This window comes from Heloderma suspectum, chromosome 2 (assembly GCF_057233095.1).
Source record: "Heloderma suspectum isolate Gila_16-S chromosome 2, 16-S_ref, whole genome shotgun sequence".
Lineage (NCBI taxonomy): Eukaryota > Metazoa > Chordata > Lepidosauria > Squamata > Helodermatidae > Heloderma > Heloderma suspectum.
Window position 1 is genome coordinate 217,888,492 of NC_139459.1, and position 15,667 is coordinate 217,904,158.

General features: G+C 50.9%; 2 protein-coding genes across 7 annotated transcripts in view; both read right to left on the minus strand.

Moving 5' to 3' along the window:
- Positions 1–6,564, minus strand: part of EPN3 (epsin 3) — a 44,232-nt gene extending 37,668 nt beyond the window's left edge. For 3 of the 5 annotated variants that reach the window (XM_084837955.1, XM_084837953.1, XM_084837952.1), the window contains exon 1: positions 6,022–6,336. The gene's annotated coding sequence lies outside the window, so the exon portion shown is untranslated. Of the gene's footprint in view, positions 1–5,235; positions 5,429–6,021 lie in introns of those variants that run through there. The other 2 variants (XM_084837956.1, XM_084837954.1) reach the window with 2 other exon arrangements.
- Positions 6,565–11,243: 4,679 nt separating this feature from the next.
- The window catches only part of MYCBPAP (MYCBP associated protein), a 31,447-nt gene continuing 27,023 nt past the window's right edge, over positions 11,244–15,667 (minus strand). For both annotated transcript variants that reach the window (XM_084837958.1, XM_084837959.1), the window contains 4 exons: positions 14,760–14,875; positions 14,366–14,475; positions 13,946–14,128; positions 11,244–11,401 (listed from right to left, as the gene is read on the minus strand). In XM_084837958.1, coding sequence (XP_084694084.1) covers positions 11,300–11,401; positions 13,946–14,128; positions 14,366–14,475; positions 14,760–14,875 — 511 coding nt within the window. In that variant the 3' untranslated portion in view covers positions 11,244–11,299. The remainder of the gene's footprint in view (positions 11,402–13,945; positions 14,129–14,365; positions 14,476–14,759; positions 14,876–15,667) is intronic.

A 15,667-nucleotide genomic window follows, 5' to 3' on the forward strand; every position in this document is an offset into this window, starting at 1 on the left:
GCTGGCAGAGTTTCTTTCAAGACATTTGCCTACATTGATTTCTGTACACAATCCAACCCACTTACTGTTTTTAGATCTTAGTGGAGCTACGCACCAGGAAAATGACTGCAGCCAAGCACAGCAATGCACTCAGAAGGGGTGAAGAAGGTACAGAATTCTGTGGCTCATTTCAAAAGAGGTGGTTTTGGAAGAACAACATTGCAGCCACATGGACCAAGCTGACCTGCCCTGGACCTGCCCGCGGCCGAGTCCTTCAGATGGGCTCTCCTTTCCACAGCACGTGCTAACATACCTGCACCAGCTGCGTGGCCCTTGCAAAACAGGACAATGCCACACCACAGAGGCCATGATGAGCAAAGAGCTTGTGCGCAGGCAGCATGATTGGCTGCAGCCTGGGGTTTCTGAGGTGCTAGCAGCCCTATGCCAGCCTCTCCCCCTCCACACACACACACACAGTGGCTCTTTAGATCACGTACGCCAAAGACATCGTTAGCCTAATGATCAGCCGCCCCCAACCTGCGCCTTCCAAATTTGGGGGTTCAACACCTTTTGCCCCAATGGCCAGGAACGCTGGGAGTTGCAATCCAAAACGTCTGGAGGGCTTCGGCTTGGGGAAGGCTGCCCTATGGGTGTAGGTCACTGTCTGTGTAGGTCACTGTCTGTGTTTGCATCACGGAAGATACAGCAATCCTATGTAAAGTGGTGCTGCTGGTCGTAGCCTGCAGCTAATCCAAAAAATCATGGGAAAGGGAACCAGGTGGGCTGCCACAGCTGGGAACACAGGTGCTCCAGGAGCAGGCCAAACGGATGGCTGAAAGGGAGGGAGAACAGACCAAGAGTCACAACAGAAGTAGGAAACATGTAGGGCAAAGGGAGGGTAGGGAGTTGCAGCAGTGGAGGCTGGTGGCTCTGTTTTCGCTGGGGCGGTAAATCCATTCTGGGTTTCAGTCAGGGCCAGTCAGAATTCTAAAGGAGCTCTCCAAAGTGCTGAACCCTATCCCCCAAATGAGTTTGGCACCTTGGACAGCTCCTTTAGAGTTTTGGATGGTTCTGAATGAAACCCAGAATGCGTTTACAACCCCACTGAAATTGGGGCCACCAGTCAGCACTGCGTTGCAGGGAATGTGAAGCGTCTACATGGGACGCTGCCTTGCACCAGGTCACTGCTTGTCTGGCTAGCCCACTGTTGCCTGCTCCAGCCTTCCCCAGCCTGGTGCCCTCCAGATGTTTTGGATTACAACTCCCAGCATCCACCAGCCAGCCAGAGGTGTAGTCCAACGCATCTGAAGGGCAGCAGGTCATGGAAGTCTTGGCTGCTTTGGCTGGTGGTAGCTCTCCAGGGGTCTTTTCCATCACCTGCTCCCCTCACCTCTTTTAAGTAGGGATGTGGTTAAGATGCTGAACTGCAGACTGGAAGGTTGGCAGGACAGCAATTCGAGACCTGAGTGCTGCGTGATGGAGCGAGCTCCCATCTTCAGTCCCAGCTCCTGCCAACCTAGCAGTTCGAAAGCAAGAAATTGCAAGTAGATAAATAGGTACCGCCTCGGCGGGAAAGGTAACAGCGTTCCGTGCACCTCGGTGTTCAGTCATGCCGGCCACATGACCACGGAAGCGTCTTTGGACAGCGCTGGCTCTTCGGCTTAGAAATGGAGATGAGCACCACACCGTAGAGTCGGACACGACTGGTTGGGGACACCTTTACCTTTTTGCAGCCACTGAAGCTGGGACAATCTGTGCAAAGCAGGTGCGCCACACCTGCGCCCTCCCTGCCGGTGGAGCACCAGGGCGAGGGGATGCCGACAAGGGGCAGAAGAACACGCCGCACCGAGCAGCTGGAGGCAGCGTGAGGTCTTGAGTGGGTTTCAAAGGGCTGGGCTGGGGTGTGGGTGGGAGTGATTGGACCACGGTGAGCATCATGGGACCAGAGGTCCACCTGGCACCAACACTGTCACCTTTTCAGTGCCAGGTGAAGACTTTCCTCCGCTCCCGGGCATTTGATGGCGTATTCAGTGTCACTGATGTGTTAGTTGCTTTAAGGGGTTGTGCTATTTTAGTGATAACTGTTTTTAGCTGTTTTAAATTTTTGTGTGCTTTGATTTAGTTGTAAGTCACCCTGAGTCTTTTTTTTTATAGAAAGGAATAGAAGAAGGAGGGGGAGGGGGGGAGGGAGGGGATGTACAGAAGTATTCACCATAGTCGTCAGCAGTGATGGAGAAAGCTGGTGAGGCCTTGAGGCTGTGGGAACAACTAGGTTGCGAGCTGGTGGAGGATCAGAGCTGCATGTGGCCCCCAGGGATGGACAGGAGGAAGGCGTAGATTGAAGGGAACACAGTGGCATGTGCAGCAGCCCTGGGTGGGCCAAGCAGCATTTTGCCTAAGGCAGCGAAATGTGTGCCAGCTCCAGAGATCAGCATTCTCCTTCTGGCTTTGGCAAGGTCATAGATAAAGTTCCACCTTCTAAAAATGCCTCCTCCTCCTCCGGCAAACACTACGTGAGTGCTGATGGAAACGTCCCTTGAATGCAGGTCTTGGGTCAGGACATTCCTTTCTAGCAGACACCTGGTTCCTTCCTCTGGAGGAGCTCCAGGTGCAGTCACAGGCGGCCCGGAGTTAATTAAGACTGTGGAAGACACACATTTAAGAAACTGCCTGGGCGGTTCATTCACAATACAAAGGAAGAAAACCTCTGGAGTGCTGGGAGGCAGGGCCTCACAAGGTGCCGCTCGCCTGGTCTAGCTGCAGAACCTGTTTTTGATCAGCACAGGTCAAGGCATAGCGCTGGATCATGGGCAGTCACGATCACTTCCTGTGCCCTTGAGCATGTGCAAAGGGCCCTGTCCTCAGCACTCAGCCCTCCTTACACATCTGAGATGCAGGGTGGGGTGGGGTGGGGAGGAGGTAATATTCTCAGGGCAGAACAGATCACCCTCAAGGCCAGCACGAGCCCTGGAACGTCTCATTTCAGCACAGAAGGAGGGAGGAGGAGGAAGAGGTAGAAAAGAGAGAAGAGAGTGTTTGTGTCTGGAGCGTTGCCAAGGGTGTTTAAAGCAGTAAGTTTTTATCGAACGCAATATCCCCAGAAACACAAAGAGAGGGAAGCAGAAACCATGTGGTAGATAAGACCGCGGCACCAGGCAGCCACATATGAAATTACTGCAGTGACCTTGAAGAAAAGAGCTGTCAGGTAGGGAGGGCACTCTGAGGAGGAGTCGGAGAGGCAGTTGCCCAAGGCTGCCCGAAGTTTCTTATGTAAAGTGACACATTCCAGAAGAAGAGGTGCCACCCTCCTCTACAGCAAGAAGGTAGTCACTGCTACATTGTGGTCCATGGTTTCCTAGGCCACTGTCTACAACAAACCAGAGAGGGCATCGCTCTTGCATGGCTCCAGTCCCCATTAAAAAAGAGAGAGAGAGTGTGGACAGGAGAATTTCCTGGTGGATTGGGTCCATAATCCATCCTTCCCAAACCTGATACCCTCTAGAGACATTGGACTCCGGTGCCCATGAGTGCCAGCCAGCATGGTCAATGGTCAAGAATGCTGGAGCTGTAGTCCAAAACTTCTGGAAGGCACCAGGTTGGAGAAGGCTGCTATAACCTCTGGGTTAAACACCACCTGACTTTATTTTATGAGATGCCTTCTATGCTCCAGTGCCCTACATCTCCAGGGACAAGAGGGAATGTCCCTTGTGTCAGAATTGCACAGCTCCAGAGTTAGCTTAACAACGGGATGAAAATATGAATGGGGGAAGGATGGATTTGTGTGAAATAAAGGAAGAAGGTAATATCTGCTCACGTTTATCCCTTGTTTCTTCCTTCCATTCCTTCCTTTTCCTCCCCTCCCTTTGTTGTTTCACCTGCTTGGGCAGGGGGAGTGGATACACTGTAAGCTCCTCAGGGCAAGGCCCTTTTTTTGTTGCTTGTGCCACACTGTAAAGCACCACAACCATTAAGCGCAGGGGTGGGGAATGTGTGGCCCTCCAGATGTTGTTGGACTGCAACTCCCATCAGCCCTAGCCAGCATAGCCAATGATGAAGGATGGTGGAACTTCTGGAGGGCCTCCCCATCCCTGAAATAAAGGAAGAAAAGAAGCAAACTAGGTTGCTCGGTATGGGTGGGAAAGAGATGGGGCAGCAAATGGACAGGTGGGGTGGAGGAAGAAGGTGCTCCAACCCCTAGCAGGGAACAGCACCCTGAATCAAAGCATCGCAGAGGGGGCAGGAAAGGGGCAACATGCCATCCATCCCAAACAGTCTTCTGTCAAGCTGCCCCTTCATCTCCCCAATGTAATCAGGGTTCCTGGCTTTTGTGCCCAGGCTTGCATTTCTGAGGAGTTTCCACATCTGGAGCAAAGGTGCCAGAGATGCTCCCATTTCCAGAACTCCTCCCCTGATTTTCTTTTCTTTTCCCCATAGTCGTGAACAACTCACCTCCTGTTTCAGATCACAAACACTAGACATCATAGAAGCACTTCTTAGAGGAGGCAAGACACTAAAGCAGCTCCCAGTCCCTGCTGCCTTTAACAGCAGCAACAGCAGAAACAACAACACTCAGAATCCGAGTCCTACCTTAGTCTGACCTGGGTGAGATGGCTCAGTCTGGGCAGGGGTGGAAAGGGCTTGAACCTGAACAAAGTCCGGTGGAAGACTGAACTCGGGCCAGCAGTGCAGCTCCCTCATGTTATACTCTGGTCTTGGGGTCGGGGGAGGCGGCTTTTCAGATGGGAATGTGGGTGACTTCCCTGACTTCGAACTGTGGGAAGTCCGCGCTGCTGCATTTGCCCCGCTGCCACCTCGTTACTCTGCTGAGTGGGGCCCTGGGGCCCTGGACCTCTGCCCCAAAGTCCTGTCCTGACGGCTGAGGCAGGGCTGGGAAACGGCAGCCTGGCCGGCCGCGGGACCCGAGAGGAAACTTTCAAAGCCTGATTTGAGGGAGGGAGAAAGGGGTCTCTCCAGGACAGGAGGTGGTGGCGGTCCTACCTTCCCTCCCGCCACCTGTTTCGAGACCCCCACTAGACGGGCACTCCCCACTCGCCCTCCCCCCCCCCTTTCTCGCGCGCGCACCCGCCCGGGCAGCAGACGAGCTCGGCTCCCCGGAACAGGCGGCATTACATAATCCTGCTGGTGAGTCGCGCCGCGATCCCGACCTGAGCGAGCGCCACAGGCAAACGGGAGGGATGGGGGGGGGGGCGTCCGCGCGTGGGGACACAGACGGCGCGCGCGCGCTCGCACACGCACCTGGAAGGGATCCGGCGGAGTCGGGAAGCGGCAGGAGCAGCTTGCCTGGCGGAGGCGCGATCCATCCAAGCCCAACCGCGGAGTGCGGGGATGGGGGGCCGGGCGGCCGCGGGGGTGGGGGAGTGAGTGCCGGATGCGACTGAGCGGCTTTGGCCGGGCACTGCAGCCTGCAGGTGACAGGCACCGATCGGGCAGAGGCGGGGAGGAGGGCGGGGAGGAGGGGGAGGGGGCCGGGCATGAGGGACTGCCCACCGCGCCCCCGTCCCAGGCAACTGGGCGAGGGAAGGATGGATCTCGCCCTCGCGCGCGCACCCCGCGCCAAAGGCGCCCCCTTTAGGGCAGGATCGCCACGCCGCACCCCGGGCCGGGGAGCGGGGAGGAAGGAGCCGCCGCTCTGCCCAGCCCTCCCTCCGCCCGGCCTCGCTGCGGATCGGGAAACTTCGGGCGGCCGCGCACTGCGGGCAGCGGCCGGTCCCGCTCCGCGTTGCCAAAGTAGCGACGACAACCCAACGCGCGCGGGCGTCACCGCAGGCAGGCGAGCCCTCGGCGCCCAGAACTTTCCCGCGCCTCTCTTCCCCCGCCCGCCCGCCCGCCCGCACTCCACGGTCTCCGCCGGGCCTCCCCCGCCCCGCAGCCTCGCTCGCGGTAGCTGCAGCGGCTGCCGGTGGTCCCCGCCCTCCCCTGCGGCGCCGCTGGCGAGGAGCGCTCGTGGACGGATCAGGCTGTCTCCGGAAGAGACGCTGTGAAGCTCACGCGCCGCCGCCGCCGCCGCGGGAGCGTTCTTACCTCGGGCACTCCTGCTGTCTGCGCCGGTCTCAGTAGCAGTTTCTGCAGGCGGCGGCGGCGGCGGCGGCGCCATCCTCGCTGGAGGCGGCGGCAGCCTTTCCCGCAGCCCAGGAAGGAGGCAGGCGCCGCCGGCTCACCCCGAGCCCGCGCTCCCTCAGTCCCTCCAGCGCGAAGACGAGCCGCCTGCGCCGCGCCGCGCCGCAGCTCCTCTTCTCCTCCCCGCCACCTTGCAAGCGGACTTGGAGCGCAGAAGCGGGCGCGGGGGAGGAGCAGGAGGCGCCGCCGCCGCTCAGCCTGGCTGCCGCGGCGGAGCGCGGCGAAGGTGCGTGCGCGCGCGCGCGCGAGCGTCTGCGGCGCGGACGGGGCTGCCGGGGCGGGGAGCGTCGCCTCCCCGCCGCCCGCAAGGAAAAAGTTGCCGAGTTCGCTGGGCAGGTCGGCTTCAGTTCTGGCAGGACTCCAGGAGGCGAGCGCGGCGCTCAGGGAGGACGAGGCCGCGCCGCCGCGCCTCAGGCCCACCGCTTTGGCCGAAGGGTGTCCAAAACCCTTCCCCGTGCTCCGGGCACAGAGAGAGGCCCGCGTCGCAGCCCAGAAGAGATCATGAAAGCAGAGGCCGCGACTCAGCGCCTTAGTCCCTTCGGGCGCCGAGCGAGCGTGCCGAGGCAGTGGCTGCCGGCTGCCCACGAGGCGCGGAGAGCCCGGACGCGCAGGGGTTAAACGCAGCGGGCGAGGCTCCTCTCAGCCGGGCCCCGTGTCCCTGCCTTGGCGCGAAGCCACCGGGTTCCGTTGCCTGGCGTTTGCGGGGCAGCTCTCGTGCATAACCCAGGGCGGCGCGTCAGTTGCTGCTGCTGTTTTGCCCCGGGGCCCTGCGGCGGCGCCTTCCAACCTCCTCCCTTCAGCAAGATTTTGACAGCAGCTGCATGTGGGGAAAGAGCCACAAGCGAGTGAGCAATGGGATGACACGACGGAATATTTCTTCTCCCTTGCTGTCATCCTCCTCATCGCCGCTGCCATGCCAGCCCCACTCTTATCAGCCTCTGCCTTTTAATATTATATTGAAGTGGCGACAGATTCCACGCACATACCCCACACGCTTATTTTATATTTGATGGCCCTGCTGTTCCCCTGAATAAAAATACACCCTCTCCTTCTGTGCTGGAAGGGAACTGAGAACCAGCTCTTGCTAACACCCACCCGTATACAGTGCAGAACCAGCAGGTGCTGAGAAAACTCCTGTGCGTGCTGCCTGAAAAGTCTGTGGGGCCTCTCAGCAAAGCGCTTCTGCAAACAGGAGGAGGTGTCACAGGGCTGCCCTACATGAGAGAAGGACCCTTAGCTCAGTCAGCTTTTGCATACAGAAGACCCTGGGTTAAATTTACTTGCTACATTTATATCCTGCCTTTTCCTCCAAGTAGCCCAAGGCAGTGTACATGATCCTCCTCCTCTCCATTTTATCTTCACGACAACCCTGTGAGGTGAGGCCTGGCCAGCTATACGCTGTTCAGACCTCACCTCAAATACTGCGTCCAGTTCTGGACACCACATTTCAAGAAGGATTCAGATAAAATGGAACAAGCTCAGAGAAAGGCAACAGAGATGATCAGGAGACTAGAAGCTAAGTCCTACAAGGAAAGATCAAAGGAACTGGGTATGTTCAGCCCTGAGAAGACTAAACATATGATAGCACTTTTTAAGTTCCTCAAGGGTTGTCACACAGAAGAGGACCACAACCTGCTCTCTATCATCCAAGGCTGTAGGACACAAAACAAGGAGCTTAAGTTACAGGAAGGCAGAGTTTGGTTGAACATCAGGAAAAACTTCCCAATTGTCAGAGAAGTCAGACGATGGAACCAAGTGCCTAGGGAGGTGGTGGGCTCTCTGTCCCTGGAGGTCTTGAAGCAGAGACTGGACATCCATTTGTCGGGGATGCTTTAAACTGGATTCCTGCACTGAGCAGGGAGTTGGACTTTATGGCCTAAATGGCCCCTTCCAACTCTATGATTCTATGTAGGTTAGGCTGAGAGTCAGTAACTGGCCCCAAGGCACCCAGTGCGCTTCATGGCCAAGGGGGGTCGTGAACCTGGGTCTCCCCAGCCTTAGTCCAACACTGGCTCTCAATCTCTGGCATCTCTTGGGGAAAGGAGCAAGCGACGCAAAAGAACTTTCAGTGGAGAGGTGCTACCAGTCAGAGCAGACAATATTGGGTGGGCTAGATGGACAAATAATCTGGCTGACCTGCTATGAGGAGGGTATGAGGAAAGGCGAGGCAGCCACCCCAGGCACTGGATTTTGGGCACTGCTACAGGTGGCAGTGTGCCTTCCACAATCTGCGAGGGTACAGGGGTGTTGTCCTATACAAGACAGCTGGGATGTCTTCCACTTCCCATCATCCGGCCAGAAGAGCTGGCTATGCTGCCGGGAACTAGTTTGGGCTTTTCCCAGATACTTAGCCTGCAGTGCAAAGCTGGCAAAGGCCAAAATGCTCCTAAGTAGATGGCTAGAGATTTGGGATGTGGCACAGAAAGCGGGACAGGTGCGATAAGGCACAGGCTCTGCACTGCTGATGGCACCAGCCTCAGGCTTTATTTGAAAGGTAATAGGGAACAACGGCCTTCTTTGTAAGAAGCCTCTCGGTCATGGGTCCTGCTCAACCATGAATCACTCTTCCAATCTTTAGTACAGCAAAGCTAATGACTACCCTTATGTATTTATTTGATGTATGTATTTATTTGGCCTTTCCACCAAAATAATAGCACTCAGAGTAGCTAACAGTAATAAAAAGCCATGATTAAAATAAGCTTGGTTAAAACCATCAAAAACAAATAGGTTAAAAACACAAAAAACTCAACAAAAGAAAAACGGCATCTGACCCAACAGAACCCACTTCAGCAACAGACCAGCTCACATGCCAAAGGCCTGCCTGCGGAAGGACAGCAAAGAGGAAGCCAACCACGCCTCTCTGCAGGAGTTCCAGAGCCTGGGAGCGGCTACCAAGAACATAGGAAGCCCCCTTAGACGGAGTCAGACCATTGATTGATCTAGCCCAATATTGTTGACACTGACCGGCAATGGCTTTCTGGGATTTCAGGGAGAAGTTTTTACGGCCCTGCAAGCTTTGAAAAGCTGGCATTTATTACATACCACCTTTCTTCAGCTGAGTTCAGGTGGTATATGTAAGGGTTCCCAGGAGGCCTCCCATCCAAGCGCTGACCAGACCCATACCTGGTTAGCTTTAGCAAGAGTGCGGCGTTGTGTGCCTTCAGTCCACAGTCCTGGCCATATACACACAGAACCTCTTGTCTCAGTTTTCCTGTTTCTCAACCAGAGCTGCTTCCCCTAGTCTCCCCTGGCTGGCAATTCATTTTTAACAGGGGCAATATTTTCAGCTAAGGACTGAAGGGCCGGCAACACTAGCTCTGCCCACTGACTCATTCCCACACCAACCAAGACACTTGCAAAGGGCTCTCCTCTATCCCCATCTTCCCTGGAATTCATACCAACGGAGGCTTTGGCACCTCAGCGGCTCACTAGCATTTCCCTGCCCTTTGGCTTGTGCATGAGAGTGAGCAGCTGGGGGCTAAACCAAACGAGACGCCATCTATGCAATTAGCGAGTGCATGAATGGTTTTGTAAAAGCACATAGCAGGTCCAGAGCCCCTGATCTGGACCAGGAGCCTGGCATGGGAGGGGGTAGGAGTTATTCATTTATTTAAAATATTTCTAGGCTATCCTTGAGGTCAGAAACCCTCCTACAACAGCTTATATAAGCACTAAACAATATGCCATTTCAATAAAAGACAAGCATTTAAAACAGCCATGGAAAATATCTTGCAAATATTGGTGCAAATGGGAGTTTTTCTTCCAAAGCAAATAGCAGGTATGGCAGGCCTGATCCAGATCAGGACTCCAGCAAGAGAGCAAAGGGTTAAAACCTTGCTTCCCCCAAAAGTCCCAATCTGGGTTGGGGCACTTACTCCTGCTATATTTTTTTTAAAGCCATTCACACAATTGCTAATGGCTCTCCTCTAATTTGGCCAGAAAGTGGCCAAATTAGCTGGTGGCCAAATTAGCTGGTGGCCAGACAGAAAGCCTTTGGGGGCTAGATTTATTCCCGGGCTTCTAGTTGCTACCCCTACCTTAACACCAAAAAATAAATGGAGTGGTGACATTGACTATGCCTGAAATTGAAAGCAGCTTTCAACCTAGTTAATTTCAGCACTAAGGAAAAGGGGGAGGGTGTTAAAAAAATGTTCTTCAATGTTCTGGAGAGGGGGAGTACACACAGTTTAAAAAATTGTTTGAAACTGACTGTAGGGGAGCAAATAGTAGCCTTGTATTATGTTTGTGTTCTTTTTAGAGGACTACATGAGTGCTCATGTGGATGCAAATACAGTAATAAACACACCTACTTTGAATCACTAACAATTCAATCCTATACAATTACACAGAAGTAAGCCCCACTGGGACTTACTCCCCCAGGAAAGTATGTTGAGGACTGCAGCCTTAAATGTTTTTTTAAGGAAAACCTTTACATACTGCTGTGGGTTTATGGGGAGAGCAGTTGCTTGTCATCACCAATGTCACAAATACTACCCCATACATGCCCTCAGTAGACATATACACATATGAATCTATCGCAGAAGGGCAAACAATGCTTCTGGATGGGAACTAGTTCAGGCTTTTGTCTGATGTGCTACCAAACCGGTTTGGCGAAAGACTGTGATGGGACACAAAGAATATTCACCACAAGCAACGTCAGCTGAACAATACCACTTCCAAGTCTCTGAAAGGTTATTGTATGTAAACAGACAACACTGTTGGAGCTCCACAGGCACTGGCAGTCCTAACTCAGTGCTCTGTAAGGCATGTAGAAGTAAGTTGCCAAGATCTGTATCTACCAAGAGAGTACCTAATGATCAGTCCCAATGAAAAACGTATCATGGACCATGGGGTTCAGCCATCCAATGGATATTGTACAGAGTTAGTCACTGTAATGGAAATGCATGCATGATCACGTACAGAATCAGTCTGAACATTTTGGCAGTATTGCTGATGACTGCCCTTCATTACATGTTTAAACATTCTCGACTGTGTTGTACAACAGGAAAAATGTACAAGCCATATACATACGCCTGCAGGGTGGGAGCTAATTGTGCAGATTAGCCTCCATACTTATCAATTGCCAGTTTCACAAACAAAAGAAAATTGCTCTGACACTGTTTTTTAAAATATATCTTTTTATTTCATTATGATTTATTTCATTATGATAAATAAGCACTATTTAAACAAAAGGTGCTTTATTCTTCTTCTCTGGGGCATCCTTCTTCAGCCCCTCAAAGAGGAAAACCATTTTGTCCACCATTGAATTCAGCAATCCATAAACCTAAAAACAGGAATCAATTCAAAGAAGATTTCAGGACAAAAAATGGACATCAGCTTCTCAGTAGGAAGATATGAATAAATGTTCAGTTCTCTTAAGACATATGATCAAGTAAGCCAGCCTTCCCCAACCTGGTGCCCTCCAGATGTATTGGACTGCAACATTTATCATTCCCAGCTAGCATGGCCAACAGCTGTGCTGCTGGGAATGATAAATGTCACAGTCCAATACATCTGGAGGGCACCAGGTTGGGGAAGGCTGAAGTAAACCTATGTATTTTTCCAGATTTTTTCAGCACCCCATAACAAACACTGTCACGGCAGGGGTGGCATAAAATTTGTTTTCTAACCCATATCTGATATCTGAATTTAGTGCCGACTAAACACTTAAACTTAATCCACTTCAGTCATGGTAACAGCGGGGGAAAAGTGTGCTGTGCCATTGCTATAGCAGAATGTTATGCCTGTCAAGAGTTGTGGGGTCATGTAAATCTGCTCCATATGCTGGGCTATACAACCTCCTATAAACTCACAGAACGACATGCAAAGAGGCCAGAAGTGATCCCTTGCCCATTTCATGCAAATGCTTGTACAATGCAATTGCCCTGAAGCTGGGATCTTAAATCTCAGTTATATGTGCTTCAGCAGCTGAGCACCAGAGCCCAGCACTGGCCTGTAAGAGGAGGCATTTCAACTGTCAAACCATAAAAAGCCAATATGATGCATTGGAATAAATTCTGCTGAGTTCAATATGGCTCACTTCCAAGTAAGTGTGCACAGGACTGTATGTCCAGAAACTGCTTGTAGTATCTTACAGGTTAAGAGTCATTTAAAGAAAACACAACTATATCCTATCTTAATTCAAACTTTTTGGTAGATCTGCATCAGATGGTTCCATGGGCTAGTTGTTAATTAGGTATGAAAGGTTCTAGCAAACCTGGACCTAGATTGGTTCCTTGTAACAGCGCAAGCAAAGCTGAAAGGTGTTTAGGTGATTTTTCCATGGATCATAAAAGCTTTTCCACTGCAGTCGAGATCATCTTTTTTTTGTACCTGCTACTGCTGCTACTGAACCCCCTCATCAATGACAAACTGAGGCAACTCAGATAGCTCTTAAATCCACTTCGTTTCATTACTACAATGGCCAAGGAGACTACAAACGTATACGTAGACATTAACTGGGAGCACACCATGCTTCTCAAATGTTGGTTAAACGTATCTTTGTTTTTAGTAGGCAGAGAAAAGGCTGACATTAACAACCTACAGGAGTGGCTGCTTTACTTCCCTACTTTGCATCCCACTAGTGCAAGGGAGGGTTGTACATTTAGAGATGGGGTGAAAGGGTCATGTAAAGGGTTAAGTGTTTCCTAAAAATGCAAGTAGCGCTCACTGGGCCACAGACCCAGATTCACTCAGCAAACTGTTCCCTCTCATGACCTGTTGGCTAAAGAAGATGCAATCAGGGCACCAAGTATGCTTTATGTGATGGAGATTTGTGATAGGCTATCCTGTCTGCTGGCAGCTATGCCAGAACCTGGAACCATCTTGGGCAATGTAGCCAATCAAATGCTAGTACAGCCAGCCATTCTAAGAAAGATCGGGGGTAAGAAGTAAAGTGAATTTGGCTGCAATCCTATAACACACTTCCCTGGGAGGAAGTCCCTTTGAACTCACTGGGGCTTAGTTCTGACTAGACATGTATAGGATTGCACAGTTAGAGATGTTTTAACTTTCTTTTGCTTCCTCCCTCTTAGCTAAATTATTCCTTTTAAAATATTATGGTTCTGGCTGAGATTATTCTGTAATACTGGGTCTACTCTTACTGTCTTACTGTCTAGCCCAGGGATGGGGAACCTGTGGCCCTCTAGATGTTGTTGGACTACAACTCCCATAACCCCTGACCATTGGCAAGATTGGCTGGGGCTGATGGGAGTTGGAGGCCACAACACCTGGAGGGCCACAGGTTCTCTATCCCTGATCTAGCCCTGTGCTATTAGCAGAATGAGAGTCATTATCCCATTAGTCTATTAGGTTTCCCCATCTGCTTGAGTAGGGTAGTAAAGAAGAGACCAGTGGTTGGTGTTGAACCAGATTCAGGGACTGGTTGAGAGAGACTCTGCTTTGCCTCATGCTTGGCCTCTGTATCGTTGCAAAATAAAACCCTGTAGGTTAGCCTGGACCTGGAACAGGCACATTCCTGTTGGTGGAAGCAGACAAACCATTTGAAGGACCACTCTGAACTTGGAGAAGGCACCCATATGAGATGCATGAAGGACTCAACCCAGAGAAGTAACTTCAGTCTCAAGGGGTACAGATGAAACAGCTGCTGACATCTCACAATGGACAGAAAGCTCCAAGGCTGACACATAAACCATCATATGCTAAAAAGATGGTACAAATGAAAGCAGGCAGGCCCATCCTAGTCACATTTACTTGAAAGTAAGCCCCACTGATTTTAGTGGCACATACTAACAAATCACTGCAGGGTTGAGAATTGCAGTCAAAACAATAAGCAAACGGACAAGGTAACAGCTCAGGACACACTTACTTCAACATAAAGTTTCTCATGGTATTTTTCCTGCAAAATGGGATCCACTTGTTCTTGGCGTAGTTCTTGGGCTTCTGTTTCTGCAACTTCTAGTGAAAGAAACGCCGCTTCCTTTGTCTCCTTTGTGGAACTTCTTGATTTTCTTTCTTCTTTCCATTTGGTTTTCTTGCTATTTGGGCGTTCCTGCTCAGAAAAATGGAAGTACGCTAAAGAGAAATGAGGGCGAGCTAAGTACACAGGTGCACATATCATACACATAGCTTTATAACTATGTCATAGGAAGTTGCATTTCTGAAAGAAACAGCCCATTCAGCAAAGAGTCAACTCAGTTTAGAACTCCAAAAGTGCATCCTGTTAATACTTCCTCTGAAATAAGTCTTTCATTTCCTGGTATTTGTCTTGAAGGGTCCAACTACATACCTCTTTCACTGCCTTTCCTTTTTCTTTTTCCTTCACAGCAGCCTTCTTATCCTCTTTCTGAACTTTCCGGTCCTCCTTCCCTGCTTTTACAACAACTGGCTTCACCTCAACTGCACAGAAAACAGAGCAGTTCACTTATATGAATCCTGTTTAATCTAAAGTTGACAACTGTGCATTACTTTACTGGTCTCTCTGACCAGTAAAACCACCTTTTGGCAGGTAGCCAGCACTGAGGTCTGAAAAGCCTGTAAAATTTGAGATCCAGTTAAAAAAAAGACTATTTTCTATTGAGTCGATATCTGGATCAGCCAGGCTCTACCTCTGACTTCCCCAGATTCTTCCAAGCCCCACATCTTCCCCCAGACAGATAGGGTCTGTTGAGATGACAGTTTACCTGGTTCCTCTGGGCCAACTTCAACGTAAATGTCCTTCTCAGGCATACCAAGTAGGGACCTGAGCACTAGTGAGCGGCTCACCAGACCATCAACGACTTCACGCCACAACTGGAAACTGACATACAAAAGAAAACTATTTTTACTTCTGGATGGAAAGGAAGGAAGAGCAAGGCAAGCTGGAATTTTGCTTATTATTTTCTCTATCTCCATAACCAAAAGGCAGACTGAAACTAGCAGGAGCGAATGACAAGGCTAATCTCTAAGGCGGTATTTCCCAAATTTCCGATGTCCAAAGTAGTTTTTAAAAATTAAATTGAATTAAAACTCAAGGCAAACTGCACTCTGACATGAGTTGGTTTACTTTTAGAGTGCAAGAATTACTCACCCTGTCCCTCAAGCAATATTTAATTCCTTCATACACAAGGGGAAGAGATAAGCAAAAATATTATGTACAAAAGTCCCAAGCCTCCTCTCCCCTGGAAACTGACATGTACAAGAAATCTAATTTTATTTCTGAATGATCAGGCTTATTCTGTTTTTGAAATCCCTACAAACTTTTAATCTAATTATAGACAGAAACGCATCTCCACAGTCCTAAAATCTGAGGGGATGTTTCCTATGGGATACGTTTATGAGTGAAGAAACCTGATGTCCCATGTGAGATCTTCATAAAGGAACTCCAAAAAACACTGGACGTTTCTCTAAAGAAGGGAACAAGGGAATAGCTTCTAAGAGCTTGAGGTGTAGTGGTTAGAGCAGTGGAACAGAACTGGAGAGACCTGGGTTCAAATCCCCGCTCTGCCAGAAAGCTTGTTGTGCAATGCTGAGCCTATACTAATCTATCTCACAGGATTGATGTCCAGATAAAAAGCAGAAGGGGGGGGGGCACAATGGATGTGGTTCTGAG